The sequence below is a fragment of the Nelusetta ayraudi genome, unplaced genomic scaffold (assembly GCF_046127955.1).
Source record: "Nelusetta ayraudi isolate G7.1 ecotype Tasmania unplaced genomic scaffold, CSIRO-AGI_Nayr_v1 ptg000079l, whole genome shotgun sequence".
NCBI classification, from domain to species: Eukaryota; Metazoa; Chordata; class Actinopteri; order Tetraodontiformes; family Monacanthidae; genus Nelusetta; species Nelusetta ayraudi.
In genome coordinates, this window is record NW_027466129.1 from 3,047,663 (window position 1) to 3,063,389 (window position 15,727).

Sequence of the window (15,727 nt, forward strand, 5' to 3'; positions counted from 1 at the left end):
ACTTCCCGTTTCACAACTTGTGCTTGCTTCCTGTTTCCTATTCGTTACGGTTGTGGTGTCACAGGCAAGTCACACTCCAGCAATTTGTCACACACACTTGTTTTATTTCTCAAAATTTGCACACAAACTGCAGAATGAGGTAACAGGTGAGCGAGAGTAAGTGGGCGTGGCCTGGTCTACAGGCTGCTGGTGTTGCTGGCGTCCACCTGCAGGTCCTTGGCCACCAGCCCCGAGGTGACGGGATGCATCGCCCCCCGCTGCGCCTGGAACACCGACAGAGCCTCGCCACGGTACTTGGCGAAGAGGAAAACCTCCCTGAGGATAGAGAGGAGAGGGTTTGAAGCCCAACCAGAGGAGGAGGAAGAGGGGGAGGGGTGGCAGTCCTCCAGGTGAGGTGGGTGGAGCTCAGCACCTGAATAGCGGCCTGGTGAACTTCATCCTGCCTTGCTCGGTGGCCATCTTCAGAGCCAGTGGGACGGCCTCCTCCCACCTGGAGCGCACGCACAGCCTCAACCACCTGTCGGGACAACAGCCTGTCAGTGGCGAGCACTTTGGCGGAAGGGGGGCAGAGCCAGGGGGCGGGGCCCTCACCTAAAGCGGATCTCGGCGTTCATGCTGGCGTTGAGGTCGTAGACCTGCTGCATCTTCTGGACGTGAGTCAGAGGGAGAGGGTCCTGCAGAGACAGTGAGTGTGTTAGTGACAGGCTGACCCCTGACCTTTGATCTCTGACACACAACACAGAGACCTGTTACAGACCAGTCAACTGGACCAGTCAAAAGGACCAGTTAGAGACCAGTGACCAGTCAACTGGCTGGTTGGTTGGTTTACCTCCTGCAGCAGCAGCGACAGGAACTCGATGAGCTGGTGAGACGACAGCACCTTCACGTCCGACTTCTTGAAGGAGTCCAGGTCCGACTTTTCAGCCTGCAGGAGAAACAACAACTTCTGAGCAGCAGCAAGAGGACAAACAGGAAGTGAGGTTGAGTGGGCGGTGCCAAACCTTGATCCAGCGCTGGGCCAAGGCAATGCAGGCGTCAGCCAGCGTCGTGTCGTACCTAAAAAGAAAATAAAACACTGTCACTGAGTGGCGTGCAGCACGTTGAGAGACGACCAGAAGGGGGCGCCGCCACTGACTGAGGTTTGACTGGCGGCATCCCAGGAGTGAACATCCAGGCGTTCCAGTCCACCTTGTTCAGCACGTCCACCTAGATAGCAGCACAGGTTAGGTGAGCTCCTCACCCTGCAGGGACCTAAGCAATACAGGGGACAGAAGGATCTCCTCACCTTGTCCTTGAAGTAGGTGAACAGGTGCTCCTTCCACTGCTCGCTGGTGACACTGCCGTAAGCAAACAGCTGGATGTAGGACTTGACAAAGCCCATGAAGACCTCTGGCGAGAGGAGCAGAGAGAGAGAGAGTCAAGTGAGGAGCTGGTCGAGGGGTTCGACTGGCGGCAGCCAGGTGTGAGGGGCCCTAAGGTCACCTGGTCCTCCTAGCAGCTCCTCCAGGTGGTAGAGCAGAGCGAAGCCCTTCTCGTAGGGGACGGAGGAGAAGGCGTCGTCGGGGTCGACCTCCTCCAGGCTGGGCACCAGGTTGGTCAGGGGGTTATCGGCTCCGAAGGTCTTCACCTGAGGGGCCACACGGACAGGTTAGCAGAGCTCCAGGAACCTCGAGGAACACTGAAGAACATCAAGGAAGGAGGAACCTCGACATTCTTCAATGTTCTTCCAAGACACTTGAGGCTCCTCGAGGTTCCAGCTCCAGATTCTCACCGATTCCTGCAGGTCCTTCCAGCCTCCCATTGCTTTGAACTGGCGGAACTGCTCACTCTCCAAAGACCTGCCGATCATCCTCTCCAGATAGACCGTGTGACCCTCGTTCAGCCTGGATGGAATGACAGAAAGTTCTAGCCAACTGACTGCGGAGGAACAATCACAGAGTTCCGTCACCTCACCAGAAGTGTTCCCATGTCTTGTTGGTCACCAGGTTGCCGGTCCAGCTGTGGGAGATCTCATGAGCGATCACCTGGAAACACGCAGCCAAACATCACAAACCAGGAAGGTTTGACGTTCCACAAGGAACGTCAAGAGACCTGGAGGAACCTTGAGGAACATCAGAGTCACCAGGAGTCACACTCACGTTGGACAGGGATTTATCTCCAGCCTGTGGAGACAAGAAGAGCGGTCAACATCCCATGGTGCAAAACCAGCTGTGTGTGTGTGTGTGTGTGTGTGTGTGTGTGTGTGTGTGTGTGTGTGTGTGTGTGTACCAGGAGGGTGGGCGTGGCAAAGGTCAGACAGGGGTTCTCCATCCCTCCGTAGGGGAAGGATGGAGGAAGGACCAGGATGTCGTACTGGCCCCAGACGTATGGACCTGCCAGGTCCTCAGCCGTCTTAAGCATGGCCTCCGTCTGTGCAGAGGTCAGAGGTCACAGAGGTGATAGCATACAGGCAGAGGTCGAGAGAGGGGGTGGAGGGAGCTAACCTCTGAGAACTCGAACGCCGCCTTGTCCACAAACTCTTTCTCTGACCAGACTCTGGAGCGAGGGCCAATCTCCCTGTCGACCAATCAGAGCCCAGCGTGACTGTCCACACACACACACACACACACACACACACACACACACACACACACACACACACACACACGAGACAAATACCTGCTCTCCAGAGCGCCGACCACGATGGCGATGAGGTAGGACGGCATCGGCACCTGGTGGAGAGTGGAGATGTCAGAGGAGGAGGAGGAGATGAAGGAGGAGAAGAAGCAGAAGGAAAAGAAGAACTGACCAACTGTTGGAGCAAGAAGAAGAAGAAGAAGCAGAAGGAGCAAAAAAAAGAACTGACTGTTGGAGCAGGTAGAAGAAAAAGAAGAAGAAGAAGAAGAAGAAGAAGAAGCAGAAGGAGGAAAAAAAGAACTGATTGTTGGAGCGGTGAGAAGAAAAAGAAGAACAACAACAAAAAGAAGAAGAAGAAGAAGAGGAAGCAGAAGCAGCAGCAGCAGCAGAAGAAGAACTGACCGACTGTCGGAACCGGTAGACGACTCGGCTGCTGTCCTGTGGGTCGACGTCCTGTCCGTCCCTCACTGCACTCATCACCGCCACCAGGTCTTTAGGAACCGACACCTGTTTCATTTATTTTTTATTTGAGATGTTATTTCATTCGTTGATTTAAAACAATTCAACACAAACACCAACATTCAATCCAACTCCTGAATGAAAGGGAGCAGAAAGAAGAATAATCTTGTATTATCTGCCCCTTTAAGAGACACAATAGGGTCTCACCTGAGACGGTGACATCACAGTGTGTGTGTGTGTGTGTGTGTGTGTGTGTGTGTGTGTGTGTGTGTGTGTGTGTGTGTTACCTGTGCATAGTAGGTGTGTTTGATCGACGGGCTGTCCTGGCAGGGGATCATACTCCTGCAGTGATGAGCCTGCAGGACAAGACACCATTCAGCAGGTGAAACCATCAGTAACGTTGCTCATGTCATTGGCCAATCGGCCGCCACGTCCCAGTGACACAACAGGAAGTGACTTCTGAGGACACTTCCTGCTGTTACACAGGCAGAGAGAGGAAGGAGGACGACGGTTTGATTTCAAACGTGTGACAAAACTCAAGTGTGAAACGGTGGAAGGTTGGTCGCACCACAGGTCACCTGGGTTCACAGGAGATCATTAGAGGTCACTTACCTGGCATTGGCTGAACAGGTACGGCTGCTTCTTGCCCGCCGTCTGCTCCGGCGTGAGCCACTGCAGCGCCGTGGCCGACGGCGACGTCTCATAGGTCACTTCCACAATCACATGCTGCCCCCTGATTGGCCCCAGCACATACAGGTGAGCTCAGCTGCTGTTTCAGAGCAGACGTATTGATCGGCACAGAAGAGTGGGGACGTGTGGGGAGTCACCTGGAAAGTTCAATGGGCAGCGTGATGTCCAGTGGTGTCCCCTTGAAGCTGTGTTTGGGGCCCGTGGTGAAGACGGACGCCTGTCCGTTGGCCTTCACCGAGATGATCTTCAGGTCCCTGGTGTCCAAAGTCTGCAGATAAACAAGGAGCTCAGTCTCACCTGTGATACCTGGCACAACTGAGCTGTCACCGTCCAAAGTCTCAAGGCCTTGGACACTTGCCATCAGGTGAACAGTGACACCTGCCATTAAGATTCACCGTTTAACCGCAAATAACTGGATCTCCGAGGCGTCCCTGAGGTGCTCACCGCCAGGCTACTGAGGTTAAAGTTCAATCTAATGGGAGCGGAACGGGACCGGACCCAAGCGCGAGGACAGACTCACTGACGGACGGACGGCACGAGCTTGCCGGAAGTGACGGCGGGTCGCCGGGTGATGGAGCGGCTAGCTGCGGGCTAGCAGCAGTAGATACTCACCAGGGAGGAGAAGCGGTGCTCGAGAGCCTCCACCGTCAGCTCCACTCGGCCCCGGATCACGTGCCTGTCGAAGTCGAGACGCAGCGACAGGTTGAGGTGTTTGGTGACGCACCTGTTGGGGGCGCTGAAGGAACACGGGTCCGACATCGTGACGCTCGGTTGCCGACTGACTGACTGACTGTCACCCGTTGCAGCAGCTCCCAATACCGGCGAGTCGCCGGAAACGGCTCCGAACACTTCCGTCTCACGTAATTTCAAAATAAAGGGCCGGCACCTGTCACGGAATCCAGAAACCAGATCGGAATTAAGCAGCATGAGCGCCTTCATTCATCTAACCATATTTATTTCACATTTTCAAGTCACGAGACAAAATAACGAATCACTCGGTAACGTCACTTCCTTATTTGGCTAAACGAAATAAGGTTCTCCCCCTTAAGCTATTTGTCCCATGTCTATCATTTTAAAATCATTATGTACTTACTGTACTTAAAGTTGATTAATAATTTGTCTGTGCTGAAAAAAACAAGACATTGGTTGCACCCTGATCCACCTACAATACTGGAGTGGATGAGCATAGTAAATGACATACACCTTATGAAAAAGATGACCTTCTCCCTGTAACTTCAGAAAGGCACTTTTATTAAACGCTGGACCAAGTGGGTTGAATATGTTCGTACCCTATAATTGGAAGAGCTGAACGGTTGACTCTGCCCCTTTGGCTTTCTATTGTTAAATGTCTTGGTGAGCCAAACCATTTGGGAGTAGGACTGGAAAAGTCAAGCTTCTTCCTTCTCCTTTCGAGCATATTTAAGTTGTGGACATTTGTTTTTTGTTGTTGTTGTTGTTGTTGTTGTTGTTGTTGTTTTCCTTGAGTAATAGGCTTACATATTTTTACTATTGAATCTTTTTATTTCTTTTCCTTCTTTTTATGCTCGAATAAAGAGTTAAAATAAATAAATAAATGTTTCTAATCCTGATATTTTATGTTAAAACTCTCTGACAGACCTTTCTTCTTTCTTTTCACTCCCTCTTATATACCTGTGTTTTCTATTGTGTTAAAAGTTTTCAAAAAATAACATACTTGATTGTATTTTGTTCAGTTTAGTAAAGAAAAACAAAATTGACTGTATAATGTCTGAAAGAAAACACTGTATTTTAATGCTATCTCTCAATAAAAAAAAATGTTTTAAATAAATAAATAAATAAATAAATAAATAAATAAATAAATAAAAGGTCGGGGACCGCTATCCTGCAGTGTCTTGTCTTGTGCAGCAGGGGGCGGCTGCAGCTGGGGGATGACCGGAGGATGAGCAGCAGCGGAGGACGCCGAGCTGCGAGGCGGCCGTGATGGAGCCGTCGGCAGCCTGCGGGTCCCCCCGGCGGGCCGAGCCGGACGCTGCGGAGCCCCGAAGCCCCTGGAGCCGCTTCTGCTGCTGGCTGGAGTGCGTGTGCGTCGTCACCTTCGACCTGGAGCTCGGACAAGCCATAGAGGTGCGTGGTGGTTTTAGCTTAGCCTGGTTAGCATCGGTTCGTTGTCTGCCAGCAGCAGTGATGCGCCTCATAGACGTGAAATCAAAAGAAACGGCGTGATTCGAACTTCTGGGTCTTTTGGTGTGAAGATGCTGCGTTTCCTGATTGGCTGCTCGCAGAGTTCGAGTTTCATGTGTTTCTTTGTGTCGCGGTGTCTTATTGATGACAAGTCTATGATGCCTCAATAATGACACCTCATCAGGACCTATTGACCCCTGAATGGGTCCATTTGAGCTCGTGACACACCGGCAGTGACGTCATTACCAACCCAAGAAACCCAATGGATTTAACTCTGTGTGTGTGTGTGTGTGTGTGTGTGTGTGTGTGTGTGTGTGTGTGTGTGTGTGTGTGTCTTCCAGCTGGTGTACCCTCAGGATGTGAAGCTGACAGAGAAGGAGGTGAGTTGATTGAGTGGATTGATTGGTCAGCGTTGATCTGATTGGTGGATTGATTGGTCACATGTTGACGGTGCGTCTCTATTGGTCGACAGAAGAGCAGCATCTGCTATCTGTCCTTTCCGGACTCTTACTCAGGTGAGTTCAGGTGAGCTCCTCCCCCCTGTCCTGTTGCTGTGTGTTGCTGTGATATCACAGTGGGACTGCGTTTCCCAGGATGCCTCGGCGACACTCAGTTCAGCTTCCGGCTGCGACAGTCGGTGGGCCGCAGAGCCGCCCGGCGCCAGGAGGAGGCGTACAACAGGGACGCCCCCATCACCCTGCAGGTGAGCACCAAGCCGTTGCTTCCTGTTTCATGGTTTGGGTTCGTCAAGTGTGGTGTAGTATGGTGTGTTGAGCGCCCCCTTCAGACACTTGGCTGATTTGACGTGGCTTGTCTCTCCAGACCGAGGTGTCCCATTTCTTTGGCTACGTCTACTTCAGACAGGTGAAGGATGTGTCTGTGAGGAGAGGATACTTCCAGAAGGTCAGTTGGCTCAGCAACACCTGCTCACACCTGGAAGTCTCTCCCATGATGTCATGTGACCGTGTCATTTGACTCTGTCCCCCAGTCTCTGGTGCTGATCTCCAGGCTGCCATACCTCCACCTCTTCCACATCATGCTTCAGATCATCGCCCCCGAGTTCTTTGACAAGTTGGAGCCTTGTCTGGAAGCAGGTGATGATGCCATCACCACTGTTCTCCTAACCAATCAGAGCGGCCGACCTCCTGACCTCACTGCCAATGTCCTATGGTTGCAGTGTGTAACGAGATTGACCAGTGGCCTTCACCTCTGCCGGGACTGACCCTCAACCTGCCCCTGATGGGCGTGGTCTTACAGGTAATGGTGGGTGTGGTCTTTGAAGTAAGGGTGGGAGTGGCCTCACACACTCAGCTCTGACCGTCCTCTCTCTTCATCATCGCCATCACCATCCATCATCACCATCATCACCACCATCATCATCACCATCATCATAATGATCATCATCATCTCTCAGGTGCGGGTTCCTTCAAAGACAGACAAACCAGGAGGGAGTCCAGTCAGAGCTCTGGCCAACCAGGTGAGAACAGCTGCTGCACCTGGTGAGAAGATCCAATTACAGCACCTGATGTTGATAATCAGCTTCTGATGAAACCCTGGATCCCTTCAGGACGTCTTGCCACCTCCCACCGTGTTGCCCACCCTTCACGAGCTGGACCTCTTCAGGTATGTCTCTGCACTGTCTGCTGTCCTCAGTCAGTCCCCTGGTGACATCATCATGACTGGTTGTCACCTGTGCAGGTGTTTCCAATCGGTGCTGGTCCACCTGCAGCTGCTCTGGGAGCTGCTGCTGCTTGGGGAGCCATTGGTTGTCATGGCGCCCTCCCCCACCGCCTCCTCCGAGACCGTGCTGGCTCTGGTCAGGTATCAGTCGCACCTGTGGCTAATCACCCCCCCCCCCCGCCAAACACTGGAATCAGCCAATCAGTGAGCAACGTTTTCTTCCAGCTCCATCTGTCCGCTGAAGTTCTTCTGTGACTTCCGTCCGTACTTCACCATCCATGACAGCGAGTTCCGGGAGTTCACCACCAGGACACAGGCGCCGTGAGACCCATCTCACTCACATCACCTGTCTCACTGACCTTTCTCACTCACATCGCCCGTCTCACTCACATCACCCATCTCACTCACATGTATGACTCCCATCACCTGTCTCACTCACATCACCTATCTTACTCACATCGTCCGTGTTACTCACATCACCTGTCTTACTCACATGTATGACTCCCATCACCTGTCTCACTCCCATCACCCGTCTCACTCCCATCACCCGTCTCACTCACATCACCCGTCTCACCCACATCACCCGTCTCACTCACATCACCTGTCTCACTCATATCACCCATCTCACTCACATCACCTGTCTCACTCCCATCGCCCATCTCACTCCCATATCTGACTCAGATCGCCCGTCTCAGTCATATCACTCATGACACTCACATTACCCATGTCACTCACACCGTGTCTCCACTGGCTTGTCTTCAGGCCCAACGTGGTTCTGGGCGTCACCAATCCATTCTTCATCAAGACCTTCCAGAACTGGCCTCACGTGGTGCGACTGGGAGAAACCAAGATGGCAGGTGAGAAAGGGTGACACACACAGACAGACAGACAGACAGACAGACAGACACGCACACACACATACAACCACAGCAAGTAGCCGGAGGTGCTGCAGCACCCCCTGTTGGTGCAGTGCAGCACCCCAAAATGTTTTTTAGCTCAACATGGATCCATGAAATGTAATGAAGGCGACACGGTGGTACAGCATTTAACAGATGTAATGATCTGATTGGATCGCGCAGAAGGTCACATGGTCATGTCACTTTTTCAAGTTGGAAGTTTCAGTATTTCCACTTGGTGCTTGCAGCGAGATTGAAAAATTTAGAAGGTGTTCAGCACCACAGACAGCGTGACGCTGCACAGGAAGTGATGTCAGAATCTGCACAGGAAGTGATGTCAGCTTGTCTCTCACAGGTGATTTACCCAAGCAGGTGAAGGTGAAGAAACTGTCCAAACTGAAGACGATGGACACAAAACCAGGTGAGCTGATGTCGGCTGTCAGCCAGGTGGCCCCGGTGGCTGGGTGGGCGTGTCCTCATTCACGGTGACTTCCTGTCTGCAGGGATCTACACGGCCTACAGAACCTTCCTGCACAAGGACAAGGTTCTGATCAAGCGACTACTGAAGGTAAGCATCACGCAGGAGTGGTGTGGCCGGGCTGAGGAGTCCAACAGGAAGTAGAATCTGTCTGTGTGTCTGCAGGGCATCCAGAGGAAGAGGCCGTCCGAGGTGCAGAGCGCCATCCTGAGGCGCCACCTGCTGGAGCTGACGCAGAGCTTCATCATCCCACTGGTGAGAAAAATGCTTCCTTACCTGGAAACCAGGAAGCGTTCCTCCATACTACTTCCTGTTCTCTAAGTGGGCGGGGCTTCGGCCCCTATCACCACGTCTTCTGCTAGCTTAGCATGTTAACAACTGCTACTGGGCCGAAGGGGCGGGGCTGTCTGTCACTGTGGTCCAATCAGCTCCTGTCTTCTCTCAGGAGCGCTACATGGCCGGCCTGATGCCTCTGCAGCGTTCCGTCACGCCCTGGAAGGTCAGTGGGCATGACCGGCGTGTTATGATGTCATGATGATGTCATCAGGCCACTCTGATCCCGTGTGTGTGTGTGTTTAGACTCCGCCCCAGATCCGCCCCTTCAGTCAGGACGAGTTCCTGGCCACCCTGGACCAGACGGGTCCCCAGCTCACCTCCCTGCTCAGAGGTGATTGGATGGGCCTGTACAGGTGGGCAATGCCTCTTGGCCAATCACAGGCCATTGCTGTCTGCGTCGCCGCCCCCTTGACTGTTGTGTTGTCACCAGGAAGTTCTTCAGGTCTCCAAACTTTGACGGCTGGTACCGACATCGGCACCGAGAGATGACGCAGAAACTGGAGAGTATCCACCTGGAGGTCCTGGCCGAAACCGTGAGTCTGACAGGCGTAGTGTGACTGCAGGCCAGCAGGGGGAGGCAGAGCACATGAGTTGTTCGGCGGACTTGGTTGAAATGTCTAAAGAAACAAATAGGAAGCAAATTCAATGTGTTGTCATGTGTTAAAGTTACAACAGTTACAGTACATTTAGAAGAAAATCAATGAAACAGTAAAAGATGTGAAACTGGAGAGGGAGAATGAAGAAGGTCCTGGTGGAGAACCTGAGGTTGAGAACCGCCGATGGGGAACCTCAGGTTGAGAACCCCTGGTTTTGCAGCACCTGGATATGAAGATGCAGGCGAGTGTGAAGTGCTGCAGTGTTGTGGATCACCTGGACTCTGTGGCTCCTGCAGGACCTCCTGGCTTGGACCAAAGACAAGTCTGAGGTGGAGATCGCCGACCTGGTCCTCAAGCTCAGAGACAAACTGGTGAGACCGGTCCCCAGTTCCAACACACGGCACCTGTGATGTCACACCTTCAAGCATCTCCCATGTCCTGCAGGTCAAAGCCCGACGGCAGCAGCTCCAGCTGAAGGACGGAGTTCTAGAGCAGCTGGAGGACTTCATCAGCTGCACCCTGAGCTCCCTGCCCCAGGACCTGCAGCACGTGCTGGAGTCGCACTAGGACACACTAACACAGTGTTTTTCAACCTTTTCTGAGTCACGGCACATTTTTACATCATAAAAATCCCATGGCACACCACCAACCAAAAATATTATAAAATGACACTTTTTTTTTAAGCCTAATAATGTCAATATAGTCTTAGAATTTATTTAGACTCACTGTGAAACCTCGACCTGTTTAGATGCTCACAAAACAGGCTCGCATTCCTGGTATTATTCTTTTTAGACCAATTAACGTTTAAGTGTAAATTATTTGCAGATTTTGAGAGGAAACTGCCACATCAAGTGGTTACATTTTAGATTGCAGCGCTCTTTCACTAACCCTCCCTATGAAAGGACTAGGGCGACAAGAAGAGAAAAAATATTATAGGAAAGAGATTTTTATTGAAGTTTTTGTTTCGGGTTTTAAGTTGAAATTTCTTGAATAAAGTCAAAATTCCATGAAATAAGTCAATGTAAAAAAGACGAGATTTCATGAACAAAGTTGAAATTTCTTGAATAAAATGGAAATTTTCAGATCAATGATATAGATGGTGGATTGACCCAGTCACCCACGGTTAAAAGTAAACTGCTGAAAACAGGTGTATCGCACAAGGTTTACCCACAGTAATCAGTAAACTGTAGACTTGCATGCAGAGCCTTTCAACATTATTCTCAACATTTTGATTTCATTCACATTGACATTAACTGCAAAATTTTGATTTTATTCACAAGATTTTGTCTTGATTACGTAAACTTTAATCTCAAATTGAAAACCTAAAAAAAAAATTCTCTTAACTTTTTTCTCTTGCTGTAGCACTAATCTTCTTCCATACCCTCCCTCTCCCGAGCTTGCCAGTGAACTACAGTGGCCTACGTAAACAAACCTTCCTGAGAAACATGGTGTTGCAAGATGGCAGCTAACTGGGAGCAAGACCCTTATTGCTCTCTGTGTATTCTTATATATAAACAAGAACCATTCTATGGGCAGGAAAACCACTTTTATTGTATGGTGAATATAAACTTGTATTAATGTTTTTATGGGCTGAATGTTAAACTTTTCCTAATAGAGAAATCATACATCACGCCAAATTCTGCACGCTAGACATTTAATTGAAATTAGATAATTTTTCACAGCACACCAGATTATCTCACGGTACACTAGTGTGCCGCGGCCCAGTGGTTGAAAAACACTGCACTAAGACACACAATAGGACACACTGACTCTATTGACTTGATTTTCTATAATTTATCTTTATTTATTTCATCATTCAAAACATTTTATTCTGTTTTCCACCGAAGATGTTTTTGCCCAGGCTGTGTTTTTTTTTAAATTAAAGGAACTTGTTTTCAAACATCCTGGTTGTTGTCGATGTCTTTGAGGGAGACAAAGCGGTTGTTTGTGTGAACTTTGACCTCCAATAAAGCTGATCCCTTGTAAAGTTGCTGCTGATCAGTTGATCAAAGGGGAGTTTGTAAAGCAGCACTTCCACTCTCGTCCACCCGGGGTCCCGGCGCTGCCGTCACCTCTTGCTGCCGCTGCCACCACTACCCCCACCCCACCAGGTGGCGGCCTGCAGCCTGCTGATGCTGTGGCGCTCTTGTGGGCTGAAGTGCAGGATGGTGAGGATGGCGCTGAGCGTTTGCTGCCTGCCGCTGGCGTCGGGCAGCGTGAGGAAGCGGAATAGGATGTTCTTCAGGTACTCCAGGTTGGCGCCGTCGCGGCCCTGGTCCCTCGCCAGCTTGTCCACGCGGCCCTGCAGCTGCTCCGCCTCCTCCTCGTGGCGCTCGGCGTCAGTCAGGAGGCGGGCTTGCAGCTGGTGGAGGTCGTCCTCCAACTGGTGCTTCTGGCGCCGCAAATGCTGCAGCTCCGCCTCCTTCCTGGCCAGCTGCTCGCCATACAGCAGCAGCGTGGGCTCGGTGGGCGTGGCCCGCCAGAGGGCCTGTGCGATGACGTCATCACCCTCATCCTCGCCACCGCCCGGAAGTCTTGGCCCGTCGTCAGCCGGCGCATGGCAGGGCTGCGGGCAGCTGCGCAGCTGCTGCAGCTCCAGCTCCTTGTCCTGCAGCAGCTCCGTGGTCCTGGTGCGCTGCTTGTGAAGCTCCGCCTCGAACCTCAGCAGCTCATCGCGGTGCTGCGACTCCAGCCGCTCCACCTCTTGCCTGTGCAGCTGCTGCTGCTCCGCCGCCCGCCGCTGCCCCTCCTCCAGCAGCTGCCGCTGCTGGGCCTCGGCCCGGTCGCCCTGTATGCGCAGGTCGATGTACTTCTCCTTGACCTCAGCCAGCTGGTCGCGGACCTCCTGCAGCTCCTGGGTCTGGCTGCCGTCCTTTGCGTTCTTGTTCTTCAGCACCACCTGCGCTCGCACCTTGTAGCGCTCAAACTCCTCCTTCAGCTGCCGCAGCTCCAGCTGGCAGGCGGCGGCCGAGCGCCGCTCCTCCGGCTCCTCCGACAGCAGCTGGATGTCAGGGTCCTGGCTTCTCTGGGCCAGCAGCAGGAGCTTCTTCACCTTCTCCAGCTTGTCCTTCAGCGCACTTACGTCCAGCTGGGCCTCGTCCACACACAGGTCGGCCGACGCCCTGCTGGAGGTGGCCAGCGCCAGGGTTTTGTTCTCCGTGTCCAACTGGAGGATCCGGTCTCGGAGCCGCCGGGCTGTCTGCTGGTCCCGCAGCCTGGTCTTCTCGCAGGAGCCCACCACCTCCGACAACTCCGAAACCCTCTGCTCCAGATCTGCCACTCTCAGTTCGGCTGCCAGCGCTCTCTCCCGTGCACGTTCTTCTGCTTGACACGCCTGCAAACACACCCAGAGTCACAGTGGGTCCCTGATCTTCTTCTGATGGCTTCAACTGATCTGGGCTGACAACAGAACCTCCACCAGGAGACAACCAGGCTACAGGTCTGATCGGATTCAGGTTGGTTCTGGTCGTGGTTCCAAGCCTGGAAATAGGACCAGGACCAGGCCTGAAACTGGAAACAGGACCAGGACATGGTCCAGGTAGATCCACATGTTCTCAGGCCGTTCTCGTTATAGACTCATTGTGTTGACCCAGAATCTGGTTCTGGTGGGGTTCTCAGTCCAGACCCGGGTCAGCACTTACCTTCTTGGTCTCGATGTGGATCTGCTGCTGGAAGTGGTTCTTGAGCTCCGACAGCTCCTGCTGCAGGTGCTCCACCACAGGATGTGGTTTCTTCTGCTGGTCCTCGGCGGCCTGCAGCACCCTCTTCAGGTCGTCTCTCTCCTCCCTCAGCCGGTCCAGCTGAGCCTCCGACTCTGCGCCGCGGTCCATGGCCTGTGACGTGGCCAGCAGGGCGGCGTCGGCGTCCTGTAGGCGCAGCTCGGCGTCCTGCCTCAGGTCCCTCTCCTGCTGCAGGATCTTCTGCAGCTCCCGCAGCTGCTGGGCGTGGTCCTGCTGCTCCTGCTCCCTCTCGTGCTGCTGCGTGATGACGCGAGCGCGACTCTCTGCCAGCTGCTCTAGCAAGACTCCCAGCTCTGCCTCCTGCCGGGTGGCAGCGCCCGCCAGACGCTGCTCCAGCTGCTCCACATCCAGCTTCAGCTGCCGCTTGTCGGCCTGGAAACTGGCCTCCATGCGCGACTTCTCCTGTGTGACGGTGGCCAGGGCGCCAGTTAGCGTGCTCAGTTGTGCCCTCAGCTGGGCCATTCTGCGCTCGCCATCCACCGCTGGTGCTGGCGCCAACGCCTGGGGCTGGAGCTCACGTGGGGCTGCCCCCACGGCATCCTTCTCTGTCCCAGTGTCCTCGGGCAGGGACTGGAGCGACTGGAGGTAGAAACCGCGGGTTAAACTGCTGCCCGCTGTGTGGCGCTAGTCTGCTGACAGAACTACTGGTTGCACTGGTCAGACTGGTTCTATCAGCTCATTGGATGGAGTTGATATATTAGACATGAAGACTAAGTTAAGTATTATTTTAAATTCTCTCACCTCTGCTTGGACCTCCTGGTTCTGGAGCTCCTGGTCCTGCTGCCCCCTGGTGGTGTCACAGAGAGTCTCCGCAGATGCTGCAGTGTCCAAACTGTCTTCACTGTGAAACATGCAACTGTCTTCTGGGACTTGTGACACAGCAGCGTTGTCCTCACCCGTTTGGTCCTGGACCTCCACCTCCTGACTCACTGTCAGGACCTTCAGACTGGCCTCCAGAGCCTCTTTCTCCTTCAGAAGACTCTTGTAGGCCTGAACCACGTCCTTGAAGCGGCTCTGATACTGGAGCAGCTGCTTCCTCTGAGATTCCACCGTGTCCATCAGGTCCTTTCTGCTGGGACCGCCGCCGAAGCTCATCCCAAACTTCTCCATGGCTGCGACCACGGCTGGACTGGACTCAGCGGCTGGATCTTCTCAGCGCAGATGGTCTGCAGGTAGCACTGGAAGGAACGACAGCACCCCAACTCAGTCCGATGAAGACGTCATCATAGCTAATGACACATCCACACAGTGTTGTAGCGTCAGTCCAGCGGCTGAAACCGAGCATCTTCCTGCCACTTGTCTGTTAGAATTAATCAACCAGAACTTTGTGCGTCAGACTTTCTACCAGAGTCCAGCCTTGGTTCACTGTCAGGGGAGTTTATCATGCAGGATACAAAAAAATGGTGATGACTACTTCCCGGTTTGATCAAACTGGACCGGGACAAACCGGAACTGAGAGTTAAATAAACACAGTCCATTCCCAACTTGCAATGTTCTTCACAAATCTACGGTTCCTAAAGTAACTCCAAGCTAGAATGAAACACGACGACCGGCGTCAACCTTCACGGGCCACGTCAGTCACGTGACGTGGCAGAGTGATGCCTACTAATCACCACACAACGTCGGAGAACTTGGACCAGTTTTTACCTGATCAGCAGCTTCCGCTCCCCACCACCGGGGGAGAAGTGGTTCTTCTGTCGACACGGTTCGTCACCGACCAAAACCCCGCCAGAAGAACGGAGTGCAGAGCGCCATGTTGGTTCCGACTGTTGTTGTGACGTCATCAACTGCCCGGCACTTTCTTCTTCTACGCCTCTGAAAAGGCTCAGGCAGTGGCACCCGGGGGACCTTTAAACCCGCCGATCAAAGCAAAATGTTCCTCTTCTGACCGGAAACGTTGAGCAACAAGTGTTGTGTCGACTTTGGCTAACAGAGCAACACAACACGCACCAGGACAGCTTCTATCCCGCAGGCGAAAAAACAAACAAACGGACGTAGGGGGGGGTAGCTGTAGTGCTACCTTCAAGGCCGTCAGGAAATCAAAGATGCCACTGTATTGATATTGATTAAAATGAT

At 52.8% G+C, this 15,727-nt stretch overlaps 3 protein-coding genes and 1 long non-coding RNA gene across 5 annotated transcripts; 1 reads left to right on the top strand and 3 right to left on the bottom strand.

The window, feature by feature from the left end:
- Positions 1-83: 83 nt before the first annotated feature.
- Positions 84-4,564, bottom strand: lta4h (leukotriene A4 hydrolase). The gene is made up of 19 exons (XM_076043981.1): positions 4,378-4,564; positions 3,903-4,033; positions 3,688-3,808; positions 3,363-3,431; positions 3,019-3,123; positions 2,659-2,711; positions 2,484-2,556; positions 2,269-2,409; positions 2,139-2,162; positions 1,954-2,024; positions 1,772-1,883; positions 1,483-1,627; positions 1,286-1,389; positions 1,136-1,206; positions 1,002-1,056; positions 830-925; positions 592-674; positions 413-517; positions 84-315 (listed from the first exon to the last, which is right to left on the bottom strand). The coding sequence occupies exons 1-19, from the start codon at positions 4,522-4,524 to the stop codon at positions 177-179; spliced, it is 1,845 nt and encodes a 614-aa protein (XP_075900096.1). The 5' UTR covers positions 4,525-4,564; the 3' UTR covers positions 84-176.
- A 1,082-nt stretch (positions 4,565-5,646) lies between these two features.
- Positions 5,647-11,909, top strand: dennd6b (DENN/MADD domain containing 6B). The gene is made up of 20 exons (XM_076044360.1): positions 5,647-5,868; positions 6,267-6,305; positions 6,398-6,440; positions 6,519-6,628; positions 6,748-6,828; positions 6,914-7,019; positions 7,103-7,182; positions 7,340-7,402; positions 7,493-7,548; positions 7,624-7,746; positions 7,831-7,926; positions 8,368-8,462; positions 8,857-8,922; positions 9,005-9,069; positions 9,145-9,234; positions 9,425-9,478; positions 9,559-9,668; positions 9,746-9,848; positions 10,208-10,282; positions 10,356-11,909. Exons 1-20 carry the CDS (start codon positions 5,725-5,727, stop codon positions 10,476-10,478), a joined length of 1,722 nt encoding a protein of 573 aa, XP_075900475.1. The 5' UTR covers positions 5,647-5,724; the 3' UTR covers positions 10,479-11,909.
- LOC142900206 (uncharacterized) lies at positions 7,869-8,449 on the bottom strand. The gene is made up of 3 exons (XR_012928864.1): positions 8,184-8,449; positions 8,041-8,124; positions 7,869-8,004 (listed from the first exon to the last, which is right to left on the bottom strand). It is a non-coding gene; the product is annotated as an uncharacterized LOC142900206 (long non-coding RNA).
- Positions 11,744-15,490, bottom strand: gcc1 (GRIP and coiled-coil domain containing 1). 2 transcript variants are annotated; one of them, XM_076044357.1, is made up of 4 exons: positions 15,299-15,490; positions 14,393-14,829; positions 13,553-14,230; positions 11,744-13,245 (listed from the first exon to the last, which is right to left on the bottom strand). In XM_076044357.1, the coding sequence occupies exons 2-4, from the start codon at positions 14,759-14,761 to the stop codon at positions 11,980-11,982; spliced, it is 2,313 nt and encodes a 770-aa protein (XP_075900472.1). In that variant the 5' UTR covers positions 14,762-14,829; positions 15,299-15,490; the 3' UTR covers positions 11,744-11,979. The 2 variants fall into 2 exon arrangements, with proteins under 2 accessions (XP_075900472.1, XP_075900473.1); XM_076044358.1 differs by having other exon boundaries at positions 14,393-15,490.
- Positions 15,491-15,727: the final 237 nt, after the last annotated feature.